Genomic DNA, 24,472 nt, shown 5'->3' with positions numbered 1-24,472 from the left:
ATCAAGTATATTTAATCAAAATTTATATGCCACTGATTATTATGTTTCTAAATATTTATTAATATTTAACATTCAAAAGATGCAAAGATAAATCCCACTGAAAGAAAAATGTAACATGATAACATGTTTGCATTTGAACACCAGAGAACATTTTGTTTTATAATCTGACCACTTTAATCAATGTAGAAAAAGGTAGCAAATATTTAGATTCAAAGTAGGTTATCTAATTTCAATTCTTTTGACCAAAAAAGATGTTGACCAGGCATCATTTCTATATTCTATTGTCTGCTCTTGGTAATAAACTCAAAGTATTGATTATTTCTCCTAAGTTAATGAAAAATAATCAATTTGGCTGAACACATATTCTCAATAAGACAACACCCTGAGTCATACAGCAAATTCCCACTGGCTATTATTTTACATATGGTAATGTATATGTTTAAACGTTATTCTCTTTGTTACCTAAATTCTGAGTAATTCTGTTTGTGGATAGTCTAATAAATATTAATAACTCATGCAGATTAAAAATATAAAAATCTTTTCTGATTTAATAAGACATGAATATCAGAGTAGATTATTTCACTTTCATAACATCTATAATAATTTAATATACCTCAAATGTATATGAATTGATCAGATAAATATACTGATATTTTTAAAAATACTATTATCCTTATATTATACATATATATATTTTAACATTTTCCCACAATGTTGCTTCCACACTGAAAGTTTTTCCACTTCTTACAATACTGACTCTTTGAAAACACTGAGGATTTTTACTTTAACAGACTTCTCCAGTATAAATGACATGAAAAAGGAAGTATCTGGAAAAATCCTTGAACTTCACTCTAATAGAATTTCCAGAGTTACTCACTCAGGATATTTTGAACAATAAATAATAAATTTTTATGGTAACAAAGGCTAAGATTTGATTGACTTTGGAGTGACTAGACACCTTTTATCACAAAACTTCAGCAACACTGCCAAAATAAAATCTTTATGCAACCTCTGTGAAGTACTATTATATGTAAAACTCAGATGCAATTTTACATGGTTTTTAGTACCTTGTTGCTTTCGTGGATCATAAATCTGAAGCCCAAACAGGGGTGGTCTCTCACGCCTCAGTAATGTCACCTCATTAGTTATCAAATCTAGTTGGAAAATGGAACCATTCATATAATCAGTCCAGAACACATAATTCCCATGATGCGACAGTCCAAAAGGATGGTTCAACTCTTTCCCACTGTAAACAATCTGTAAAATATAAAACATTGTGAAAAATCAGAACTGACCTTTAGAAACATAACCAAATATTTAGAGAGAATACTCAAATAAGTAGAACAATGATCTAACTAAAAACTTTTCTCTTGGCATATCTGAAAAACGAATTTCACAATGTGAGCATATTTTCCTGTTTTTAGGACATGTTATTTGAAGGAGACCATTTACATTGCATCCATTTCAATTCTCTCGTATACAGAATTATACATATGGTCAAGAAATACAAATGATAAAATAACTTTGATACTCTTCCCTATCTCTTTTCTTATGATGTTTCAGTAAGATATTCTGGGATAGAAATTGATCTGAGTAATTAGTGGCATTATGTATCTTGCAATATTGCTCATCCAATAGCCAAGGGATACAACATGGTCTTAAAACACTGGGAGTGGATGGAAGGTATTGATTTAATACTTCTTAAGTCTGTAACATTAGGTTAAATGCAAATCAATCTTACTTATTTGGGGAAAGACATTTAAAGCATTGTTAGCATTAACCAATGATTGAAATAGTCTTAACTGATTAATGCACTACATTTCTCAAACAGAATCTTTAGGAGATAGGCTTGGTCAATTGTGCAAACACCCTTTTGAAAAAAAGAAGGAAGTATATTGTTCAAAGGAAACATTTTGGTAATTTCTCATATTCCATTTTCTTACTATTTAACTAAATATTGAAGCCATTCATAAGGCTATATGTGCTGAGGTGACTGACTATAGGAGAGAATTTAGAGGTGATATTTTGCCAATGTTGCCTCTCTCACACAGTCAATGGCGTCCTCCATTTCACAGAATTATTTCAAAATCATTTTGCAATGATTCTACCAAAAGAGGTAAGAAGATGTTGATATTTATTCACATCCATGGGCTCGAAATTCAGTCTACTCTTGTATTCCAATTCCAATGTTATGAAGTTCTTTATTTGAGTAAGTGAATTATAATAACTTTGTCACAATACATAGGCTAAATTTCAGCTTCAAACACTTGAAGATACTTGAACCAAATTGAGTTGGTTTGTCCTAGCAAACATCAATACTGTGGAAATACCATTTTCAAACAGCTCTGATATCCTAAGAGATTCTTTTAGAAATCCCACAAATCCTGGCATACCACAGTGAGCTGGGCCCGGTCTCCCGGAGGCAAGTGCCGGCTGCACTGCTTAATGCTCAGCCTCCTTCAGCCACCCCACAGAGACTACTGGCAGCTACCTCAGAGGGGTAAAAATAAACTTGAAAGTATTTTTAACACAACACAACAGGGCTCTGCGAAAGAAGCCCGTGGGTTAAAACAGCAGCATTTGTCTTTTACCTTCCTGTGAGTTCCATTCAAAAACACTTTCTCAATATGATCATAATAGGCATCACACCAGTATAATGTGTGGGTGTGAAAGTCCAGAGTTAAACCGTTTGGCCACAGCATCTTTGAAGTCACAAAAATCTGCCGATTGAAGCCATCCATCCAGGCCTTCTCGATCCTTCCCACGCTGTCATCTATTTCATCTTCCTCCCAGTCTGTCCAATACATCCAGCTAAGACATGAAAAACCAGAGTGCATGTGTTATTTCAATCAGCCGCCAGTATAGTGGGATGCTACCTCAGGTTTGGCAGCTCCACAGAAATTAATTACATCTTGATTTTTTCTCCTATCTAAATGTTTATCTGCCCAAAGGAGGAGGTAGCTATGAAATACTCAGGGAAGTTAAGATTGGTGCAGTGGGGTGGGATGGGGGATGGGGGGAGGCGCAAATGGGAGGGGACACACACACACATATAATTGTGACTGATTCCTGTTGTTGTAAGGCCCAACACCACTGTAAAGCAATCATCCTTCAATTAAAAATTAAAGAAAAATTGTGAAGTAAAGCCAGTCCAAGTAGACACATTTCAGAAAACCCACAACCCCTACTATTGTACTTACTAGACTTGTTTATTCATTAACCTATCAGTAAGTGTCAAATATTGATTCCTTTTTTTTTTTTTTTTGGTATTGATACCAAGATTGTGAAATGATTCTTGAGGCCTTGCTATTTTTAAATGTCCACTTATAAAACATATAACCAATTATATGATTAAATAGTAGATTGACTGGCACGACAATGATAGCACACTTAATGATCTACTCCAGACATTATTTAAGCCCTGATAAATTATTATTATTTTTCAAGACAGGCAGTTGGATTGTCTTAGTTCTAAAGGGCACAGGCATACTGGGTTTGTTTGGCCAGGTCTAATTTGTCTTCCTGATGCAAATTATTGCTGCTTATTATTACCCCCCAAACCCACAGAAGATGATTGAGCTGCACATAAGTTTAATAACAGCAGGTTGACTGACCTTGAGAGTTTGAGCTTTAATTTCTATCTCAAACAAAAGCATCTGCCTTTAAAAACAAATCTTTTGTGTAAGCTATAACAGTGGGAGAGGGGGTTTTGAGCTAATGTTCCAACTGCCTCATGAATAAGGTTAAAACCCTCCACATGTGTTGTACTTTTGGGGGTCATGTGAAAGTTCCTGAGTTACTAATTAAAGTGTAGGGTTTAATTCTGTCATCTTATATACAACTTTATAAAGCTTCAAAGCTTTTCTAAGCTGCTAACCTTAGAAATGCCCTTTTTAAGTATCTTTGCCTCTCACATGTTCTGGATTTTAAAGAATTTCTGAGGTAATTTTAGACAAATCTGTGTTCATGACTAAAAATCTTACTGTGATCTAAGCAAGCAGAATGGGGACAGCTAAGGATATAACATACCATCCACTCGTTTATGTCAATTAAATTCTTTTTAAATTCTCTTAACAGTTTATATTTATGCTGATATTCCTTTTTAGACCTGAGGAAATATATTTAGATTGGTGACTTTAGCAAGTCAAAATGCATTCTAATCGTAGAAAAAATCATGGCATTATGCTTAGCTTGTATCATGCCTGTTTAAGTGACTTTAACTTGGACAAATTAGGAATAAACAGAAGATTCATTTTCTCTAGTCCAGTACTAGTTAGGTAAAACTACTTGACTTTAACTACATAAATCAATTATGTACAAGAAGTAGAAAACTTTTTCATCTCTATTGATATCTTTCATGAAATTTTAAACAGTTAATCATAACCCAAATCACACATATATGAGTGTGCAAACATATACATAAACACACACACACATACACACAAGATAATTCTCGATAGCCTGGTGCTGGTGGTTTAGTCGCTAAGTCGTGTCTGATTCTTGTGACCCTATGAATTGTAGCCTGCCAGGCTCCTCAGTCCATGAAGATTTTTTAGGCAAGAACACTGGAGTGGGTAGACATTTCTCTCTTTTTTTTTTTTAATTTTATTTTATTTTTAAACTTTACATAATTGTATTAGTTTTGCAAATATCAAAATGAATCCACCACAGGTATACATGTGTTCCCCATCCTGAACCCTCCTCCCTCCTCCCTCCCTATTCCATCCCTCTGGGTCGTCCCAGTGCACCAGCCCCAAGCATCCAGTATCGTGCATCGAACCTGGACTGGCAACATGGCAGGCAGATTCTTTACTTACTGACCTATGAGGGAAGCCTAACATATTTTATATTGAATTACTATTTGAAAAACAGAATTGTTTGTGATGCGATCCATTACCTGAGATTATTTTTAATCAAACAAAATATAAGAAAAACAAAACTTAAATAAGTGACGCCTATCTGACAAAAATGGGTCCTCCCTGCTGGCTCAATGGTAAAAGAATTCACCTGCATTGCATGAGATGCAGGAAATGCGGGTTTGATGGCTGGCTCAGGAAGATCCCCTGAAGAAGGAAATGACAACCCACTCCAGTATTCTTGCCTGGAGAATCTGCGGACTGAGGGGCATTGCAGGCTACAGTCTATAGGGTCACAAAGAGTCAGACATGACTGAAGGGACTGAGCACACACACTCAGCACATCTTACAGAAACTAGATATGTGATCATTACCTACCCATTTCATTATCTGATTAACAGTTATATTGTGAAGCCATATAATCATTATCAAAGATGATCATTCAAAAACACACAAAATGGAAAAACCTATAAAATAAGCCAAGCCCCTCCTCCAGGGGATCCTCCCAACCCAGGGATCGAACCCAGGTCTCCCGCCTTGCAGGTGGATTCTTTACTGTCGAACTACCAGGGAAGCCCATAAAATAAGCAGGAGCTAACAAATATTTTTATAGGTGGGACTTGGGGTATCCCTCAAATAAAAATTAAGTTAAGCTGTCCTTTCTTATTACAAGAAAGAATACACCTCTATTTTTCAAGACCTGGTCAAATGCAATTTCTTAATGAAGTCTATCCCTAGCCTTTCTCTCAAAATTAGCCCTTTTTTCTGTTTCTCAGTGACAGTTCTTAGTTATTTTATTGAATTTATAGCATTTATACCTTGTATTGATTTTGATGGTGTTGCATGTCTGATAATTCTATTTTTAAATGTTCAAATAATTATGGGCAGGGCTTATTCCTTGTTCATATTTATACTCTGTAACATTAAACTTGGTTTTGTTGACATTAATCATGTCTCCAACTTAAATTGTATTATCTGATGGTCAATCCCCCAAAATTTAAATCTATAAGATTTTCTGTCATGGAATTAAAATAAATTTTACTGTTTTAAAACTTGATTGAGTTGATGAGATGATATCTAGCTTTTAACTAGAGGATGTGGTGCTCTTACTTAAGACAGGGTTATAGAAAATCCTGATTGGAGGGATATATGCATTGTTTTTGCATTTAACTTTTCATAGAGACAATGTTTTGAGAAATCAGAACTGGAGGTATAAGTTTCTAAGTTATTGGTGTAAATTATGAAATGTGAAATGTTTGGAAGAGGGGGAGTTAATCTGGAGCTTCTTAGGAACAGTCCATCATAATTAATTCCTCCCAGTTTGACAACTGTTGAGCCCTGCCAATCCTATTCTTTCACTGTCTCCTGTCTCAGTGCTCACATTTCTACTGCTATTACAAATGCTACCGTCTGTCTTTCATCACTTTTCAAAGGGAACTCCCAATGGGTTGTTTCTCATAGAGCTGTCATATGCCTTTCACTTGTCTTCCTAAATCATGAATCGAAAAAAGTATGATTTTTATCCTCAAAGCCTTCTAATTATTTTGTTGTCAGCAAAATAAGTTAAAGTTTTTAATTATGACATCGAAGATTTCTGCATAGTTCTAGTCTCACCTTCTGCTATGTTCCTTCACATGCGCCCGGCTCTAGCCTTAACGAACTCATCTCACCTCAAAATCACCACTAACTCCCCCTGCTTCCAAACAAGTGCTCATATTGCCCCTCAGACTACAGTGACTAACCTATGACCCCAAACTCTAAGCTCCTGAGGAAATTCATTTGGAAAGCCTTTCCATCCTCTAAAGTTCAATTCTGAACTTTAAAACTTCAAAAATCTTTTAAAATCTCGGTAAATTCCCAAAGAGTATGCATTTAATTCTACTTTAATTTATAGATAAATTGTGTGCTGTGTGTGTGTGTTTGTTTCTGGGGTGTGTGTGTGTGTGTGTGTGTTTACACCAATCACACTGCTTTATAACATCCTTGAAGACATTTATCGCCTTACTGATTTCTATTTATCTATACAGTAGTTACTTAACAATGTATTTTAATAAACAAATAAATGAATAAATCCTTTACTAATTCTATAATTGGTTCAGAAGCTTTTGATAAGAACATAGTTCTGAACAGAGTAATTTTTGTTACTAGGCTATTATGGCAGAGAATATCTCTGATGCTTTCCTGTGTACAGCTGCAAATGGTATTATGGTAGAAAAAATATGAATAAATCAGCTTTTTTCTGAAAATGTTTTGCTTAAAATTATATTATGCTATTTAAAAAATTATATTATGCTATTTAAAATGAGCTTTTCAAACTTAAATCACATCTTCATTAAAAAAAAAAAGCTTATATTACAGTCAAGCAATTATTTGGATACAAATTCAGATGGTCCTATTTCTACTTGTCTTCCAGACCATTCGCCACAGCATAGTAAGATGAGTTTGCTTTTTTAATATAAATTGATGATATCACAACTCTGTTTTACACTTGCACTGAAGAACAAAGTTCTCATCAGGGTACACAAGGCCCTGCTTTCCTTTCGATTGTATCTTCAGTCACTTTTCCCAGTTGCCATCCACAACCAGCCCCAACTGTCTTCATTGCAGTTCCTCTCACCACTGAAAATCTTCAACTGCACCGTTTTCTTGATCTGAACTCCTTGCTCACTCTCTATGGCTTGTTCCTTCTCTAAACAAAGTTTCAACTTAAATAATGGCACCGTAAAGAGGCTTTTCAGCAAACCTATTTAAACAGTTTTCTGTTAGCTCCTTCACCTTAACATGCTTGTTTGACTCCATTTCTTTGGTCTCTAGAAATTACATTAATTGTTCATTTGGTACTTATTTACTGTTGCATCTCCCAATTCCCTTCATGTAACACAAAATGCTTCATGAGGGCTAAGACTATGCCTGTTTTGTTAACTACTGTAGTTCTAGTGCAGCACTCTGAGCATAGTATGTTTTTACAGGAAAAATGTGTGTATACATGTATACACATATGTATACACATATACGTACATACATATATACGTGCTCATGTCTGTTTTTTAGGTTGGTGTATGATAACAATATTCTATTTAAAAATCTGATGAGAGAAGTAGAAGACTCATCCTTTGTAGCATTAGAGGCAAACATAGGATTAGCCGGTAGATAGGTTCTACAGGGATGCAGAAATTGACTTAATGAAAAGAAAAAATGTCATATCAGATTTGTCCCTAAATGTTTTGAATCATGTGTTTACATGCTGTAGGTTTCAAATCTAAACTGGATGCTTGCCTCTTAGGAATGTTTAAAATGGATTCCCGAATCTGAAGAAAGAGACAGGACCAGGGACCTGAATTTCCTTCCAAATCATCTGGTTCCATAATCTCTGCTCAGTGTCATTTCCCTTAGTACCTGAAAAAGCCTTTAATTCTACTGGAAAATATTTTCCTCTAACAGAATACTTAGAAAGAAGATTTTGTTTTAAGATATATTTGAAACATCTTGCCTCAAGGAAATTTTGAAAATGTGGATTGAATATTTTCTTTTAATATTAGGATTGCCTTGGTTTAAGGTCAGAGAGATGACTTGCTTTTAAAAGTCTGGGAATAAAATAGAAATTTAAAGAATCCACACATAAAACCACTGAAATTACTTTATAATTATGCCTTACAAAAAATCAGTGAGTTCACCTGCTGCTTAGGTCAGCCTAGAAAGAAGCACCCTGATTGTATCTGGAGCTATTCCCAACACAATTTTAGGAACAGAAATCTGGTGATCTCAAATTACAAGTGAGTCATGTGCTTCCTAGTCAATTATTTTTTGTATATATGTGGTACAGTATAAAAAATAAATTTGTTATCCTATTCTGAAACACAAACTATGAAGGGGATAAAAACCACAGACAAAAACTGAACATATGAAATATGCATACCACTCATTTAATTCTGAGATTCTATTAGGAATTTTCACCTTTTTTTTCAGTATTTTCATACATCCAGTATTATTTATATTCAGGTTAGCTCTGAGCAATAATATAAGGAAAATACATTCCCATGAATAGCACAAAATAATCCATCCTAAAGAAAGTAGCACCTACTATTATAAAATGATGTCACTATGTGGAAACTTTGGTTATATCTAAAATTATATGATTCCCAATCTAGACTAATCAAGAGTAGTGCAGTAAAGTGGTTTTGAATAAAGTCTTGAGTTTAAATATTTATACAATTTCTTAATAATCAAAAAATTTTGGCAGATTTGTTACCAATTTCTCTGCAAAACAAGAACAAGAATAGCAATTAAATCAGAGGATTTTTATAGGGAATCATGGACAGAGCACAGTAACCTATTTAATACAATGCCTGGTCCTTAGTAAATTAACAATAACAAAAAGTTGCTATTTTCTGAATACATTAAATTTCAATAGCCTTTAATTAAAAGTTAAATCAATTGATTTGTTGGTTTGAATTTTTTATCTTGGTGTCAGTCCATCTAAAACAGAGAATGATAGTGTTGTCCGAATAAATCAAGTAAATATATTCTTTATACAAATGATCTATATCAGTTCAATGTATTTTGGTAAGTTTACTTAGCATATTCTCTAGGAGAGGAAATCATTAAATGAGTAACTTTTCCTAATCAGGTCATTGATATGTGAATGCACATTTGGAATAAAACTTACTTCTTTTAGGTATGCAAAAACCAAATTTATCTAGCATCATTTTCTTTATATAAAGCTAATCAAACATCTCATACCCGCTAACAGGATCCACCACAATCCCTCTGGGGTGGGACATTTCTCCCTCTAAGAGAGTCTTCCGACTCTGAGAAGCCTTTTCTAGCCTGGCCACATTAATAGTCTTCCTATGGCCATCATTTGTCCAGTACAGGTTATTTCCTATCCAGTCCACAGCAATGCCCTCCACATTATCCAGATCTGCAAAAAGCAAAAACAAGAAAGAAACAGATTTTATATTACTGTTCAGTACTTATGTTCTACTTAATAAAAAGTTTAATTGTAAAAGGAATACATTCTGATCCGTAAATTCTTTTAGTCAGACTTTTGCCAATATCATCCATAGAACAGATTTCACTTTTGTTTTGAACATCATATTATGTGAATGACAGGCCCTTTCTTGAGATATTTTAATTGAAACAGTAATCTGCCAAAAAATAGGAAAATATATGATGAGAGATAAAAGGGTGAAAATGAGTCTTCAGAATATAAATATAGTTTTATAGGCTGTTCAGAAGTAAAATGTCAAGTAGCGTGATCAAATAGCATGTTCAAAAGTAAGCAGGTTTAAACATGTAATATATAATGTGAATAAACAAAACAATGCAAATGCCTTTTTGCCAAGAGGTGAAGAGGTTCAGTGGAAGAACATCTCTGAAAGCCCAGAAAAGGTTGTCTCCATGGAACTGCAGGAAGAGTGAACTCAAAGAAATGCTAAAATATTTCTGTATATTCTAGACTTACTTTGAAAAAGGACAGCATTACTGGTTCCTATAAGAGACAAGCACTGATAATTTAAAGGAATACTCTAAATATATAATCATATGAGCTCCTCTAGTTCAAATCTTTATAGAAAGGTAAACTCTGATGTTTATGAATGAAGGTTGACAGTCTATTATCACATAATAGCAACAGAATAGATCCCCAATGTAGCGATTTTTATAACTACACTCTTTCTATGGTCTTTTCCTCACTTTTATCTATTATGTAAAGCACTTTCCAAACTGTACACATCATAAATATAACTCTGTTCCTCTGGCAGAAAAAAATTACCATGAACTCCTTCTCTTCTTTAAAAACCCAGGAAACTGTTGTCTCTTTTCCTTCTGGTGTAAGATAAAGAACTGACACTTACTGGATACAACAACAGGTAGGAGTTTATCAGAGACAGAGATGAGCATTCACACACTTCTGGGAAATCTACATGACAGTTTAGTACAGTCGCTCAGTCATATCCGACTCTTTGTGACCCCATGGACTGCAGCACACCAGGCTTCCCTGTCCATCACCAACTCCCGGATCTTACTCAAACTCAAGTTTGTTGAGTTGGTGACACCATCCAACCATCTCATCCTCTGTACTCCCTTTCTCCTCCCGCCTTCAATCTTTCCCAGCATCAGGGTCTTTTCAAACGAGTCAGTTCTTCGCCTCAAGTGGCCAAAGTATTGGAATTTCAACTTCAGCATCAGTCCTTCCAATGAATATTCAGGGCTGATTTCCTTTAGGATGGACTGGTTGGATTTCCTTGCAGTCCAAGGGACTCTCAAGAGTCTTCTCCAACAACACAGTTCAAAAGCATCAATTCTTCAGCACTCAGCTGTCTTTATAGTCCAGCTCCCACATCCATACATGACTATTGGAAAAATCATAGTCTTGACTAGAGGGACCTTTGTTGGCAAAGTAATGTCTCTGCTTTTTAATATGCTGTCTAGGTTGGTCATAACTTTCCTTCCAAGGAGCAAATGTCTTTTAATTTCATGGCTACAGTCACCCACTTGACTTCGCATTCCAGAATGTCTGGCTCTAGGTTGGTGATCACACCTTCAGGGTTATCTGGGTCATGAAGATCTTTTTTGTATAGTTCTTCTGTGTATTCTTGCCACCTCTTCTTAATATCTTCTGCTTCTGTTAGATGCATACCATTTCTATCCTTTATTGTCCCCATCTACATGACATTCTCCCATATATAGATGTCATAAATATTGACTATTATCATATTCTTTAATCATGGCCTTCTGGCCTTGGAAAAAATAAAATTTTCTTTTGTGACCCTTTTTGCTAATTAGTATGAGCTCTAGCTCAGGATAACTAATACAAGGTGTGATTTGATCTAACTGAAAATCTCATTAGAGTGATTCAGATATGTTCTCAATTTCACTAAGCTATCTGCTTCATTACCAACCAATACGAGTAATTTGCACAGGTTAATTGTGCCTATGCTTAGAAAAAAGTTTAATTTTGTCTTTACTTTATTGACACTTAATTCTACTGAGCACTCTCCTGCTCTAGCATAATGGAAAAGAGTAGCTAGTCACTCTTTTCTATTTATCATAGTCTGTGGCTGGTTTTTATCTTGATTATTGGTTTTCAAAATTTATATTACATCTGAAATCTATTCCAGCATGGAAACTTCTTTCTTTAAAAACCTTTGCCCTTTTAAAACATCTTTTGAAATTGACTTGACAGTTTTCTTTTTTATATGAAGCAGTTAAAGCATTATATGATTGAAATTTTATTTCTGACACTTGGGTAAGCAATTCAGTCACTCTGATCCTTAATTTTTTCCATTTAAAAAGGGATGATAATAATAGCACCTACTCTTGTGAGATGATAACAAGATATAAATTAGCTACTGCATGTAAAATACTTAGCATACTGCCTGCAATATTGTAAATTCTCAACATGTGCTAGTTTTTATTAATTCATCAGGATTAAAATGTACATGTATTTGGGCTTTTTTTGATAGGAATATACCTTATGTTTTTCTCTTTTGAAATGATTATTCAGTAATGATTTCCTGCATTTTGACCTATGGCCAAATTTAATTAGAAATAGGATATGCAGAGTCAGTTGTGAATAGAGTGGAATGGAATGGAATTCTAAAAAGCAGAATGTGGGAAGATCCTGTCTCTAATTGGTTTGTTTTTGTCTTTGAAAAATGAAATGTTTGAACTGCATAAAGTAGAGATTAGAATCACAAGTTTTTAAACCACAATTCCTAGGCTCTGACACTCACTTATTCTCTAATGGAGCAAGTTACACCTGATCTTTAAGATGGGTGTAATGATGGTGTTTAATGCATAGGATTGTTTTGAGGATTAAATTCATTAATACATGCAAAAGTATTAAAAATAACATGTGATACATAATAAGTACTATATAAATGTTGCTATGAATATTATTACTAACAGTATCACTACTATTATAATCTCTTTAGGTATCTATCTTTTGAGAAAGAAATGAATCAGCTAGCTTAAAATGTTTTTTAATATTATTTTTGCGTGTGTGTTTTTCTTTTCTGGAAAGAATGAAACTGAATGTAAATTTTAAGATTAAAAAAAAAGTAAAAAATTATACAGAGTGAAGTAAGCCAGAAAGAAAAACACCAATACAGTATACTAACGCATATATATGGAATTTAGAAAGATGGTAACCATAACCCTGTATACGAGACAGCAAAAGAAACACTGATGTATAGAACAGTCTTTTGGACTCTGTGGGAGAGGGAGAGGGTGGGATGATTTGGGAGAATGGCATTGAAATACGTATAATATCATATATGAAACGAGTCGCCAGTCCAGATTCGATGCATGATACTGGATGCTTGGGGCTGGTGCACTGGGACGACCCAGAGGGATGGCATGGGGAGGGAGGAGGGAGGAGAGTTCAGGATGGGGAACACATGTATACCTGTGGCAGATTCATTTCGATATTTGGCAAAACCAATACAATATTGTAAAGTTTAAAAATAAAATAAAATTAAAAAAAAAGATTAAAAAAAAGTAAAAAATGAATGTTATGTGCCACTTGGGAATCTTTTTTAGCCTATCTTTAACTGGACACAGAGAAATTTCCTTTTAGAATTGTAGGACAAAGACTGAGTAATCAATGGATCCTTTTCTCAACAAATATACACTGGTAAGGTAAAACTCTACCTCTATATCATTTGGCATATTCCTTTAACTTATGACTTAGATGAAAAACTAAAACATTAGTTTTTTATATATAAAAATTTTTATATATTTAATAATATTTATTTTTTATTATTTATGTAATTAATATTATATTTAATTTTTATATATAAACATTATAACAATTTTTTATTCAAGAGGGTTTGGTTGAAACCTGCCTGAGACTGACTATTTGGAACTCCGTAACAAGAAACCTTCAACTCGGTGATTAATAACATATGAAGGTTTATGACACTGAACTTCCAAACAAACAGGTAACTACAGAGACACTAACTGCTAGTTCAAGGAAACACATGACTGTTCAAAAGAAAGAAAGTTGTTTGTTAAAAAGAAACTTGCTGGAGTAGATTGCTTTGATACCTTTGGGTAAGAGTTGAAGTAGTCTACATTCCAAAATCAACATTCAGCACCTCATGAGCATCATCAGCACTACACAACCAACAGCAAACAAAACTATGGCCTTTTTACAAACTCTGGTCAAAATCTTCCTTATGCTTCAAAAAAATACCTGTTTTCATTTATCAATAGGAAAGAACTTACTTGTAGTTTTTCAAAAAAACAAAAATTCCAATAAAAATGGCTTCTTTTAATTTTTTATAGATTGAGATTATGTCTGTATGTCCCCTTTAAAGAATTGAGACACTTATCCATATAATTCAGATTGAAAATAGACTTTTCATGTACTCTGTGAATACTTAAGATTAACATTATTTGACTCAAATTATTAAAGTTTTCATTACTTTTTATTTGTAAACATTGTCCTAGTACATCAAGAACAACTTTTATAAATAGACATAATATATAATAGTGTGCTAGAAAAATATACATCTCCATGAAAATCTAGATTTTTCACTGAAGTGAAAAATTCTTGACAGTAGTATTGTTATTTCCTATAAGTGATACCTACCATAAATGAAGTGAAGATGAATAAGAGATAATTAAATTTATGTAAATGAAAAAGAACAATTATATAGATTTAAAATAAAACAGAAAGCTATTTAATTAATGCAATTAGGTGAAACAAGCATTTAAAAAGAAGTTGGGAAATATATTCTAAAACTAAAGCATTATTATGGGTTTGATTTTTAGATATTATATATTTATGGAAGAGGATTAAAGTTCTTATAGTTAAAATGAAATCTTCCATTTTTAAAAATGGGTCCAAGATAAAAAATAAATAAATAAATGGCTAAGGATGTGAGCAATGGCTTTAGTTTCCTTAAGGTGCATATCATATCTCCAGATTAATGCATAAGTCTTAATGCTTTACAAAATAATTTGATTAATATTGTAAGGAATTAATTGGAAATTACACCCCATAACTGCCACTATTAAAACACAGGGCCTAGATTTTTCCAAAGTATTCAAGTTTTTCTATCCTTAGTATGAACATTATTTTTCTGAGTTAGAGCAAAGTATTAAAATTCCAGAAGTGTTGGCATGAGTGCAGAGTATGACCACATGCCTTAAATAACTGAAAGTGCCCTACAAATGTAGATACATCCAGAGCCAGGGTTATCATGCCTCAGAGTTAGTGCTTGGACAACTCTCCTGCCTCATATTCCTATAGTTCAATTAATACAAATTCTTTCTGTGCATTTCAATAAGGCCCGAGGTGACACAGCTCATATGTATATGACATGTGTGAATGAAGTTCCTTTCATTAACACTGTGGCAACAGTGTCTGCCTACTGAATTTTCTATCTCATAAGGTTATAGGAGTACTTGGCCAGACTAAAGTTTTCTGTATTATCTGCCCCCAGTGGCTAGCTGAGGCTGATGCTCTCATCCTCATTTTCATTCCAGGTCCTTCCTCAGTTCATTTATTAGGTTGAGGAGGGTGAATACACAAGCTACTCACAATGGAAACAAAGTACTTTGCTGTTTTATCCAAAGAGATAAGTAAAGTGCATGTAGGGGTCTTGATTTCCAGATGAACAAAATATATTACAACACAGTGATTTCCTTCTATTTTAAAAAAGAACATATTTTTATTTTCAGTCTGGGGAGAAGGTGATACAGGCGGTCTCTCTATGACATTTCGTCTTTGATGCAATAAAGAGCATATATGAGCGTAAACAGAATGTCACAGCATGTACCATACTTACCAATACAGTAATCTAAAGTGATGAATAAAAACGTACTAAAGCCTGTTAAGAACTGAGATGTTTACCCTACTTTCAAGCTTACAAGTTAGCTGTTTCTGTTTCATGGATGATGGTGGGTGACACAAAACTTGTCATTCAGGCATGGCACAGCTAGCAGCATGGTCATCAGCAGACTGGTGTCCCTTTAGTCCACAATCCCAAATGGGATGGGCCTATATGGATGCCTTCACACACAGTGGTCTCCATTACATAGGAGAATTCTGAATTTAGAAAACCCAGTACTTTCTAATGGGCAATAAGCAGCCCTGCCTATTTGCATTGGATGGATGTTCTACCTCTTCTTCCAAGTTTCTGTTCTATGCAAACATCCTTGTTAGAATATTTCAGAACAAAAGGCAATTGGTGCCTTCCTCTAAGATATGCAGAAATCTGAGAGATCCATGGAGAAGTGTCTCTTAAGAAAAGATGCTAAAAAGTTATAATTTATGTTTTTAACAATGCAGATGAAGTAAAGAAGCATATGAACATGACTGTAAATAACAATCATTTCTGGGTTCCAGGCTACAGCTCTATGGGAATTCTGTATTGATTTACACTACCACACTTTATATCATTCGACTAGCTATATGTGATAACTAACTTATAAGTCAATTTGGTCAGGCATGGTACACATAAACTCAGTTAAATATCAGTCCAGATATTTCTGTGAAGGTACTATTAGATGATATCAACATTTAAATCAATGCAATTTAAATAGAACAGATTACTCTCCATAATGTAGGTTGATCTAATCCCATCAGTTGAAGGCTTTAAGAGAAAGCAGACCAAGGTCTCCTGAGGAAGAAGGAATTTGGCTTCTAAACTGTCTTTGGATCTAAGCAGCAATATCACCAACTTTTCCCTGCATCTACAACCTGTAATTCTATCCTGTAGATTTTGGACTTGCTATTCTCTATAACTGTGTGAGACAATTCTTTAAGTATATATCTCTATTTCTTCTTCTTTATGTACACAATCTATAGGTCCTGTTTCTCCAGAGAATCTTAGTACATCACTGCCATGCCTGTGATCTGGAAAAGCTTTTGTTCCTGATTTCTGTTAACAACCTTTTGCTACCCAATTCCATCCACTTAGCAAGAGAGATAGAGAAGTGAAGTTGCTCAGTCATGTGTGACTCTGCGATTCCATGGACTGCAGCTTACCAGTCTCCTCCATCCATGGAATTTTCCAGGCAAGAGTACTGGAGTGGTTTGCCAGTTTCCTTCTCCAGGGGATCTTCCCGACCCGGGGAATGAACCTGGGTCTCCCACATTCCAAGCAGATGCTTTACCCTCTGAGCCACCAGGGAAGCCCGAGAGAGAGAGAAGAGAGTAAAAATTGCTTCAACATCTGAACATAAAATATTGGAGATATTCTTGAATATTCCATTTGGTCCTATGAAGTGGTTATAATTTTTAAAAAGAAAATACTTTGGAACTTACTGCACTAATACTAAATTACTCCATCTCTTTCTATTAAGTGAAAAAGCAACTCTATTAAAAGTCACTTGAACAATTTCATTTCGTAAAAAGTGATGTTTTTACTAGCTATATTTTCTAATATGTTTCATATTTTTGAATTTGGTAATTTAAACATCCAAATAGATGTCACTTCAGTTGATAATTTTTATTGAACCTTGAAAAGAAACACACTTGGCTTAGGCATCATATTTAGTGAAAGACAGTAACCGTTAAATTTCAAGTTGAGTTTAGAAGTCAGAGGCTGTACATCTCCATTATACTTATAATAACCAGAACAAAGAACAAATGTGTCATCCCATATGACCATCTTCCTGGAGATTAGCTTAACATATTAAGTTACCAAAAGTGTACTTATTTCAGGCCTTCATTAGTACCTAGTGGGAAAATGATAGGCAAAATATAGGTGTGGATAATAGGTAAATGTGATAAAGGAAGTCTTAATAGTACTTAATAGTAATTTATCTCACAATAACTTTATATAGCTACCTAAGAAAATGCATACAGTCATAACCTTCTTTAGTCCAGAGGTAGACTTATAAAACTGAAGCAGTGAATCAGGGGGAGATTCAATAATAAAACTAGGCAGGAATCTAGTTTTAAAGCTAATATTTCAGAGACTAAAGTCAGCTAGAGAATCATATGGAGTTTCCCTGCTGGCTTAGTAGGAAAGAATCAGCCTGCAATACAGGGGACACAAATTTGATCCTTGGCCAGGAATCTCCCCTTGAGAAGGAAATGGCAACCTACTTCAGTATTTTTGCCTGGGAAATCCCATGGACAGAGGAACCTGTTATTACAGGTGGGCTAAAGTCCATGGGGTTGCAAAAGAGTCAGACATAGCTTAGAGACTATACATACAAGAGAATTATATAGTCCAACATCTAGATCTACCAAAAAAAAAAAAAAAAACCCTGAAAGTAAAGTTATTCACAGGGACCCACATTTAGTTAGTCGATTCAGTCAGTCTGGAAATATGGCTCATGTTCCAATGTACTTATCCACTATAAAGTTGTATCTCTAGCATTGTAAAAAGAAAAAATATAAATTGAACCAAGATTCAAAGAAAGTTAACATAGGCAACAATTTATTAGCAAGAAACAGTGGGACATGAAAAAGAAAGGAGTAGAGATAAATAAGATTACTGAAGGAAAGGAGGATTTAATAAACCTTCCAATCAAACATTATTCTCAATAAACTGCCGATTTGACTTCTGACCTAAATACATTAGATGGCTGATAATGTAGAGTTTCAATAAATATCTGTATGACGGAAGTCAAATATTAAAATAAACAAGGAAAAATTGATACATTGCTATCATATACACAAAACTGAGAAAATATAACTACTAAATTCATGATGGAAAAACTGGTAAAACTGAGTAAGGTTTTTAGTAGGACTGTATCAACATTAATTCCCTGGTCTTGATAATTGTTTTATTAGATAAGATGTTACTATTAGGAAAACTGTGTGAGGGATATCAAAAAATCTCTATAACATTTTGTAGTTTTTCCACCAACCTAAATAAAAGTAATTCAAAATTAATTTTTAAATTTTAATCAATTAAAAGAATGAATGTTTTATAAATACAAACTACAAATATTATTTGTAATATAAAGACTATACTATTTGTAATATAAAAATATATTTTTATTTGTAATATGAAGTCACAGGACTGGAAAAGGTCAGTTTTCATTCCTATCACAAAGATGGGCAATGCCAAAGAATGTCCAAACTCCCCACAATTGCACTCATTTCACATGCTAGCAAGATAATGATCAAAATCCTTCAAGCCAGACCCCAACAATACGTAAACCAAGAACTTCCAGATGTGCAAACTGAATTTAGAAAAGGCAGGGGAACCAGAGATCAAATTGCCAACATCTGTTGGATCATGGAATGAGCAAGAGAATTCCCAAAAAAACAACTACTTCTGCTTTATTGACTATGCTAAAGCCTTTCTGCGGATCACAACAAACTGTGGAAAATTCTTCAAAGGATGGGAATACCAGACCTGCCTTACCTGCCTCCTGAGAAACCTGTATGCAGGTAGAGAAGCAACAGTTAGAACCAGACATGGAACAATAGACTGGTTCCAAATTGGGAAAGGGGTATGTCAAGGCTGTATACTGTCACCCTGCTTTTTTAACTTATATGCAGAGTACATCATGTGAAATGCTAGGTGGGATAATGCTCAAGCTGGCATCAAGATTGCCAGGAGAAATATCAATAACCTCAGATATGCAGATGACAACACTGTTATGGCAGAAAGTGAAGAGGAACTATAGAACCTCTTAATAAAGGTAAAAGAGAGTGAAAAAGCTGGCTCAAAATTAAACATTCAGAAATTAAGATCATGGCATCTAGTCCCATCATTTCAGGGCAAATAGACGGGGAAACAATGGAAACAGTGAGAGACTTTATTTTGGGGGGGCTCCAAAATCACTGCAGATGGTGATTACAGCCATGGAATTAAAAGACACTTGCTCCTTGCAAGAAAAACTATGACAAGCCTAGACAGTGTATTAAAAAGCAGAGACATCACTTTTCCAAAAAAAGGTCTGTCTAGTCAAAGCTATGATTTTTCCAGTAGTCATGTACAGATGTGACAGTTGGACCATAAAGAAGGCTGAGCACCAAAGAATTGATGCTTTTGTGCTGTGGTGCTGGAGAATACCCTTGAGAGTCCCTTGGACAGCAAGATCAAACCAGGAAATCCTAAAGGAAATCAACCCTGAATATTCATTGGAAGAACTGATGCTGAAGCTGAGGCTCCAGTATTTTGGCCACCTGATGGTAAGAGCTGACTCACTGGAAAAGAACTTGATGCTGGGAAAGACTGATGCCAGGAGAAGGGGACAACAGAAGAAGAGATGTTTGGATGGAATTACTAATTCAATGGACATGAGTTTGAGCAAAGCCCATGAGATTGTAAAGAACTGGAAAGCCATGGATGCTGCAGTCCATGGGGTCACAAAGTCGGACATGACTAAGCAACTGAACAACAACAAAACATAAAGAAGATGTTAAAGGTTAACTATAGCATAATTTGTAGGAAGAGGGAGATAGTTAAAAGCATATTAATGCTATATTTTCTAACAGTTTTGGTGTGGTAAGCTAAATGAATCCTTATGATTCCACAGAAAATTGATAAAGAAAATTAATGCTAAATAATTTACATAAATAAGTATATAGTATAAATTCATTCATAAAACTAAGATTATGGCATCTGGTCCCATCACTTCATGGGAAATAGATGGGGAAACAGTGGAAACAGTGTCAGACTTTATTTTTTGGGGCTCCAAAATCACTGCAGATGGTGATTGCAGCCATGAAATTAAAAGACGCTTACTCCTTGGAAGGAAAGTTATGACCAACCTAGATAGCATATTCAAAAGCAGAGACATTACTTTGCCAACAAAGGTCCATCTAATCAAGGCTATGGTTTTTCCAGTAGTCATGTATGGATGTGAGAGTTGGACTATGAAGAAAGCTGAGTGCCAAAAAATTGATGCTTTTGAACTATGGTGTTGGAGAAGACTCTTGAGAGTCCCTTGGACTGCAAGGATATCCAACAAGTCCATTCTAAAGGAGTTCAGTACTGGGTGTTCTTTGGAAGGACTGATGCTAAAGCTGAAACTCCAGTACTTTGGCTACCTCATGCGAAGAGTTGACTCATTGGAAAAGACTCTGATGCTGCGAAGGATTGGGGGCAGGAGGAGAAGGGGATGACAGAGGATAAGATGGCTGGATGGCATCACCAACTCGATGGATGTGAGCCTGAGTGAATTCCGGGAGTTGGTGATAGACAGGGAGGCCTGGTGTGCTGCAGTTCATGGGGTCGCAAAGAGTTGGACATGACTGAGCAACTGAACTGAACTGAACTGATAAATTCATTCAAGGTAGGTATGAAACTGTACAAGTAAAACTTGAAACTGTGCAAGCAAATGTGGTGTTCATTTGGAGGGTCTGGGAAAGTTTAAGACAGCGATGTTTTATGTATATTAACTAAAAATCATATTTTTATTAAAAATGTTACTTAAGTAAAATGAAGCCATGAAATTAAAGGACAATTGCTCCTTGCAAGAAAAGCTATGATACACATAGACAGTGTATTAAAAAACAGAGACATTACTCTGCTGACAAAGGTCCTTCTAGTCAAAGCTATGGTTTTTCCAGTAGTCATGTATGCATGTGAGAGTTGGACCATAAAGAAATCTGAGTGCCAAATAATGGATGCTTTTGAATTGTGGTGTTGGAGAAGACTCTCTAGAGTCTCTTGAACAGCAAGGAGATCAAACCAGTCAATCCTAAAGGAAATTAACCCTGAATATTCACTGGAAGCACTGATGTTTAAGCTAAAGTTCCAATAGTTTGGCCTCCTGATGTGAAGAGCTGACTCATTAGAATAAAGTCTGATGCTGGGAAAGATTGAAGGCAGAAGGAGAAGGGGATGACAGAGGATGAGATTGGATGGCATCACTGACTCAATGGACATGAGTTTGAGCAAGCTCCAGGAGATGGTGAAGAACAGGGAATCCTGGCATGCTCTAGCCCATAGGGTCACAAAGAGTTGGACATGACTGAATGACTGAACAGCAACAAAGTTCAAATGAATTATGAAAATATATAAAATTTAGATTTCTTAAAAGTCATCAGAGAAGCTCTTTATTAGAACAATTTCAGTAAGTATCAAAGTAACTTAAGATAATCAAAGAATAATAATAATGATTCAACTTACTATCCCTTATATTAGAAACAAGAATCATTCTTCAATCATCCTTGGTTGTGTTTAATCACTTTAATTACTATTTTCAAAGTGAAAGTGTTAGTTGCTCAGCTTTGTCTGACTCTGTGACCCCATGGACTGTAGCCCATCAGGATCCTCTCTGTCCATGGGATTTTCCCAGGCAAGAATACTGGAGTGAGTTGTCATTCCCTTCTCCAGGGGATCTTCCAAACCCATGGACTGAATCCCAATCTCCTGCATTGAAGGTAGATTCTTTACTGTCTGAGCCACCAGGGGAAGTAATGATAGCCAAATAAAAGGCCCCATTCATCCACTTAATGCATATTCCTTGCATATCTATTATATGCCAGGCACTGTTCTAAACCCTAAGAGCCTATCAAAGAATGAAATAAACAGACACCTCTGATACCTCATAGCTTACATTCTTCTAGCAAGACAATAAATAAACAATATATACTTAGGGCTTCCCTGGTGGATCTGATGGTAAAGAATCTGCCTGCAATGCAGGAGACCTGGGCTCGATCCCTGGGTTGGGAAGATCCTCTGGAAAAGGGAATGGCTACCACTCCAGTATTCTGGCCTGAAGAATTTCATGGTAGAGGAACCTGGCAGGCTATAGTCAATAGGGTTGCAAAGAGTTGGACACAACTGAGCTACTTTCACTATATACCTAGGATAAGTACTAAAGAAAAAAAGTAACCAGAGAATGGTGGTAAGGATTTAGGTGGGGAATATGTGTAGGTGTACAATTTGAGATCAGTTGGCCAGCAAGGACTGTCTGAGGAGGCAGTCTGTAAGCAAAGACCTCTAAGAGGTAAAGGAGAGAAGCAAGGAAGCAAGGGGACATCTGATGGAAGAGCATCCCAGACACAAGGAACAGGACATGCAAATGCCTGAGGGTGGAGCCACACCCAGATGTTCATGGGATAACAAAGAATTCAGAAAAGAGCCTCAGGGGTATTATGGATTATACAGAAGAAAAATAATGCATTGCTGTTGTTTTCCCCTGTGAATTTAAAAGTACATATGTGGAACATTTTTCAGATGATTACATGTAAAATCCTCATGAACTTAGAGATAAGTGATTCTTTATGATGATGCATGTTTATTTCCCGGTTTTGTGTGTAGGTATCAGGAGAGGCAGTCCCTGAAGGACCTAGAGTCTCCCTGAACTTTGCTGCTGAGTGTGCTGAACAGTAAGGCTTGTCTGTCTTCTGATATTACATAATGTCTGTAACAGTCACACTAGTGACTAAATGTGACCACAGGGCATCTACCATGAAACTGTTTACTCTACAAGACAGGGACACTTGAAAGTTTTCTATTTGCACTATTGTCGGCTGTTTGCTCAAAAAGTGCTTATGCCCACACAATGGGTTCCTCAGACAGAGCACAACCAAGTCCATGCTTAGCATCCATCCAGGCCCATGACATATCTCTGTGAGACTTGGGGACCGACCAGGAACCAGTGCAATTATGCCGATACTCATACTTTGGCACTATTGACATTGGGGGCCTGATGATTCTTTGTTATAGAAGACTGTCTTGAACATGGCATGATGTTTAGCACCCCCAGTCTCCATCTATCAAGTTCTAGGAGCACCTCCTTTCCCAGTTGTGACAATCAAAAATGAGTCTATATATTGCCAATATCCTTTGTTTTGTTTGGAAAACAAAATTACCCCTGCTCTATGAAGTTGGAGTTCTACCTTAAAAGTAAATAAATGATAAATCTCAAATGTTTTTAGTTCATTTTGATTTCTATAAATATGAATTTTCTTGCCATAAAATGAAAAGTTCTTTGCAATATGTTTGTGGCAAAATTGCCAGAGAATATTAGATATGTATAGCTAGTACAGTAGCAATACCTGTGGCGGATTCATTTTGATATTTGGCAAAACTAATACAATTATGTAAAGTTTAAAAATAAAATAAAATTAAAAAAAATATGCAGTTTCTAAGTGGACTAAATTTCATTGTAATTTCATATACAAAAAATACTGTAAAAGGAAAAATGGTGAACATTTCATGGATAAACATTGTGACACATATCTCAGGAACATTTATCTCAGAATGATATTTTTCATGTATATTCGCAGATACATTTTTTAATATAAAAAAGGTACATTTTGTTCTTTACTTGAGATAATTGTGAGCTAAATTTTATTATTTGAAATTTCCCTGTTTGAGAGATGTTAAATACCCTAACAGCTAAAATATCAAGATAACTTTGACACAAAATGTACAATAAAGGTTTCTGAAAACTTGTTTTAGTAACAGAGGTAAAATGTGCTAATTTTGGAGCCAGGGAAGCACAGCTATCTTATGGAAGTAGATGTGTACTAACCAAAGAAGAAAACAAATGTGTATCAAAATTTCATACCATTATCGGACTATTACCATCCACAAAATACAGTAGCAGCATTAAAATACATTCATTCAAGTTGTCTAAATATTGCATATTACACTGGACAATAGCTGATTTATTGTTTTATATCTGAAAAACTCTAGAGAAGGAAATGGCAACTCACTCCAGTATTCCTGCCTGGA

At 35.1% G+C, this 24,472-nt stretch overlaps 1 protein-coding gene across 1 annotated transcript in view; it reads right to left on the bottom strand.

The window, feature by feature from the left end:
* The window catches only part of LRP1B (LDL receptor related protein 1B), a 1,835,261-nt gene that overhangs the window by 903,690 nt on the left and 907,099 nt on the right, over positions 1-24,472 (bottom strand). The window contains exons 12-14 of the mRNA XM_055574440.1: positions 9,597-9,777; positions 2,592-2,811; positions 1,068-1,257 (exon numbers count right to left, since the gene is read on the bottom strand). Of these exons, the coding sequence (XP_055430415.1) occupies positions 1,068-1,257; positions 2,592-2,811; positions 9,597-9,777 (591 nt within the window). The remainder of the gene's footprint in view (positions 1-1,067; positions 1,258-2,591; positions 2,812-9,596; positions 9,778-24,472) is intronic.

Source organism: Bubalus kerabau, chromosome 3, assembly GCF_029407905.1.
Source record: "Bubalus kerabau isolate K-KA32 ecotype Philippines breed swamp buffalo chromosome 3, PCC_UOA_SB_1v2, whole genome shotgun sequence".
In the NCBI taxonomy this organism is placed as follows: Eukaryota; Metazoa; Chordata; class Mammalia; order Artiodactyla; family Bovidae; genus Bubalus; species Bubalus kerabau.
This window is presented reverse-complemented; position numbering and strand designations above follow the sequence as displayed.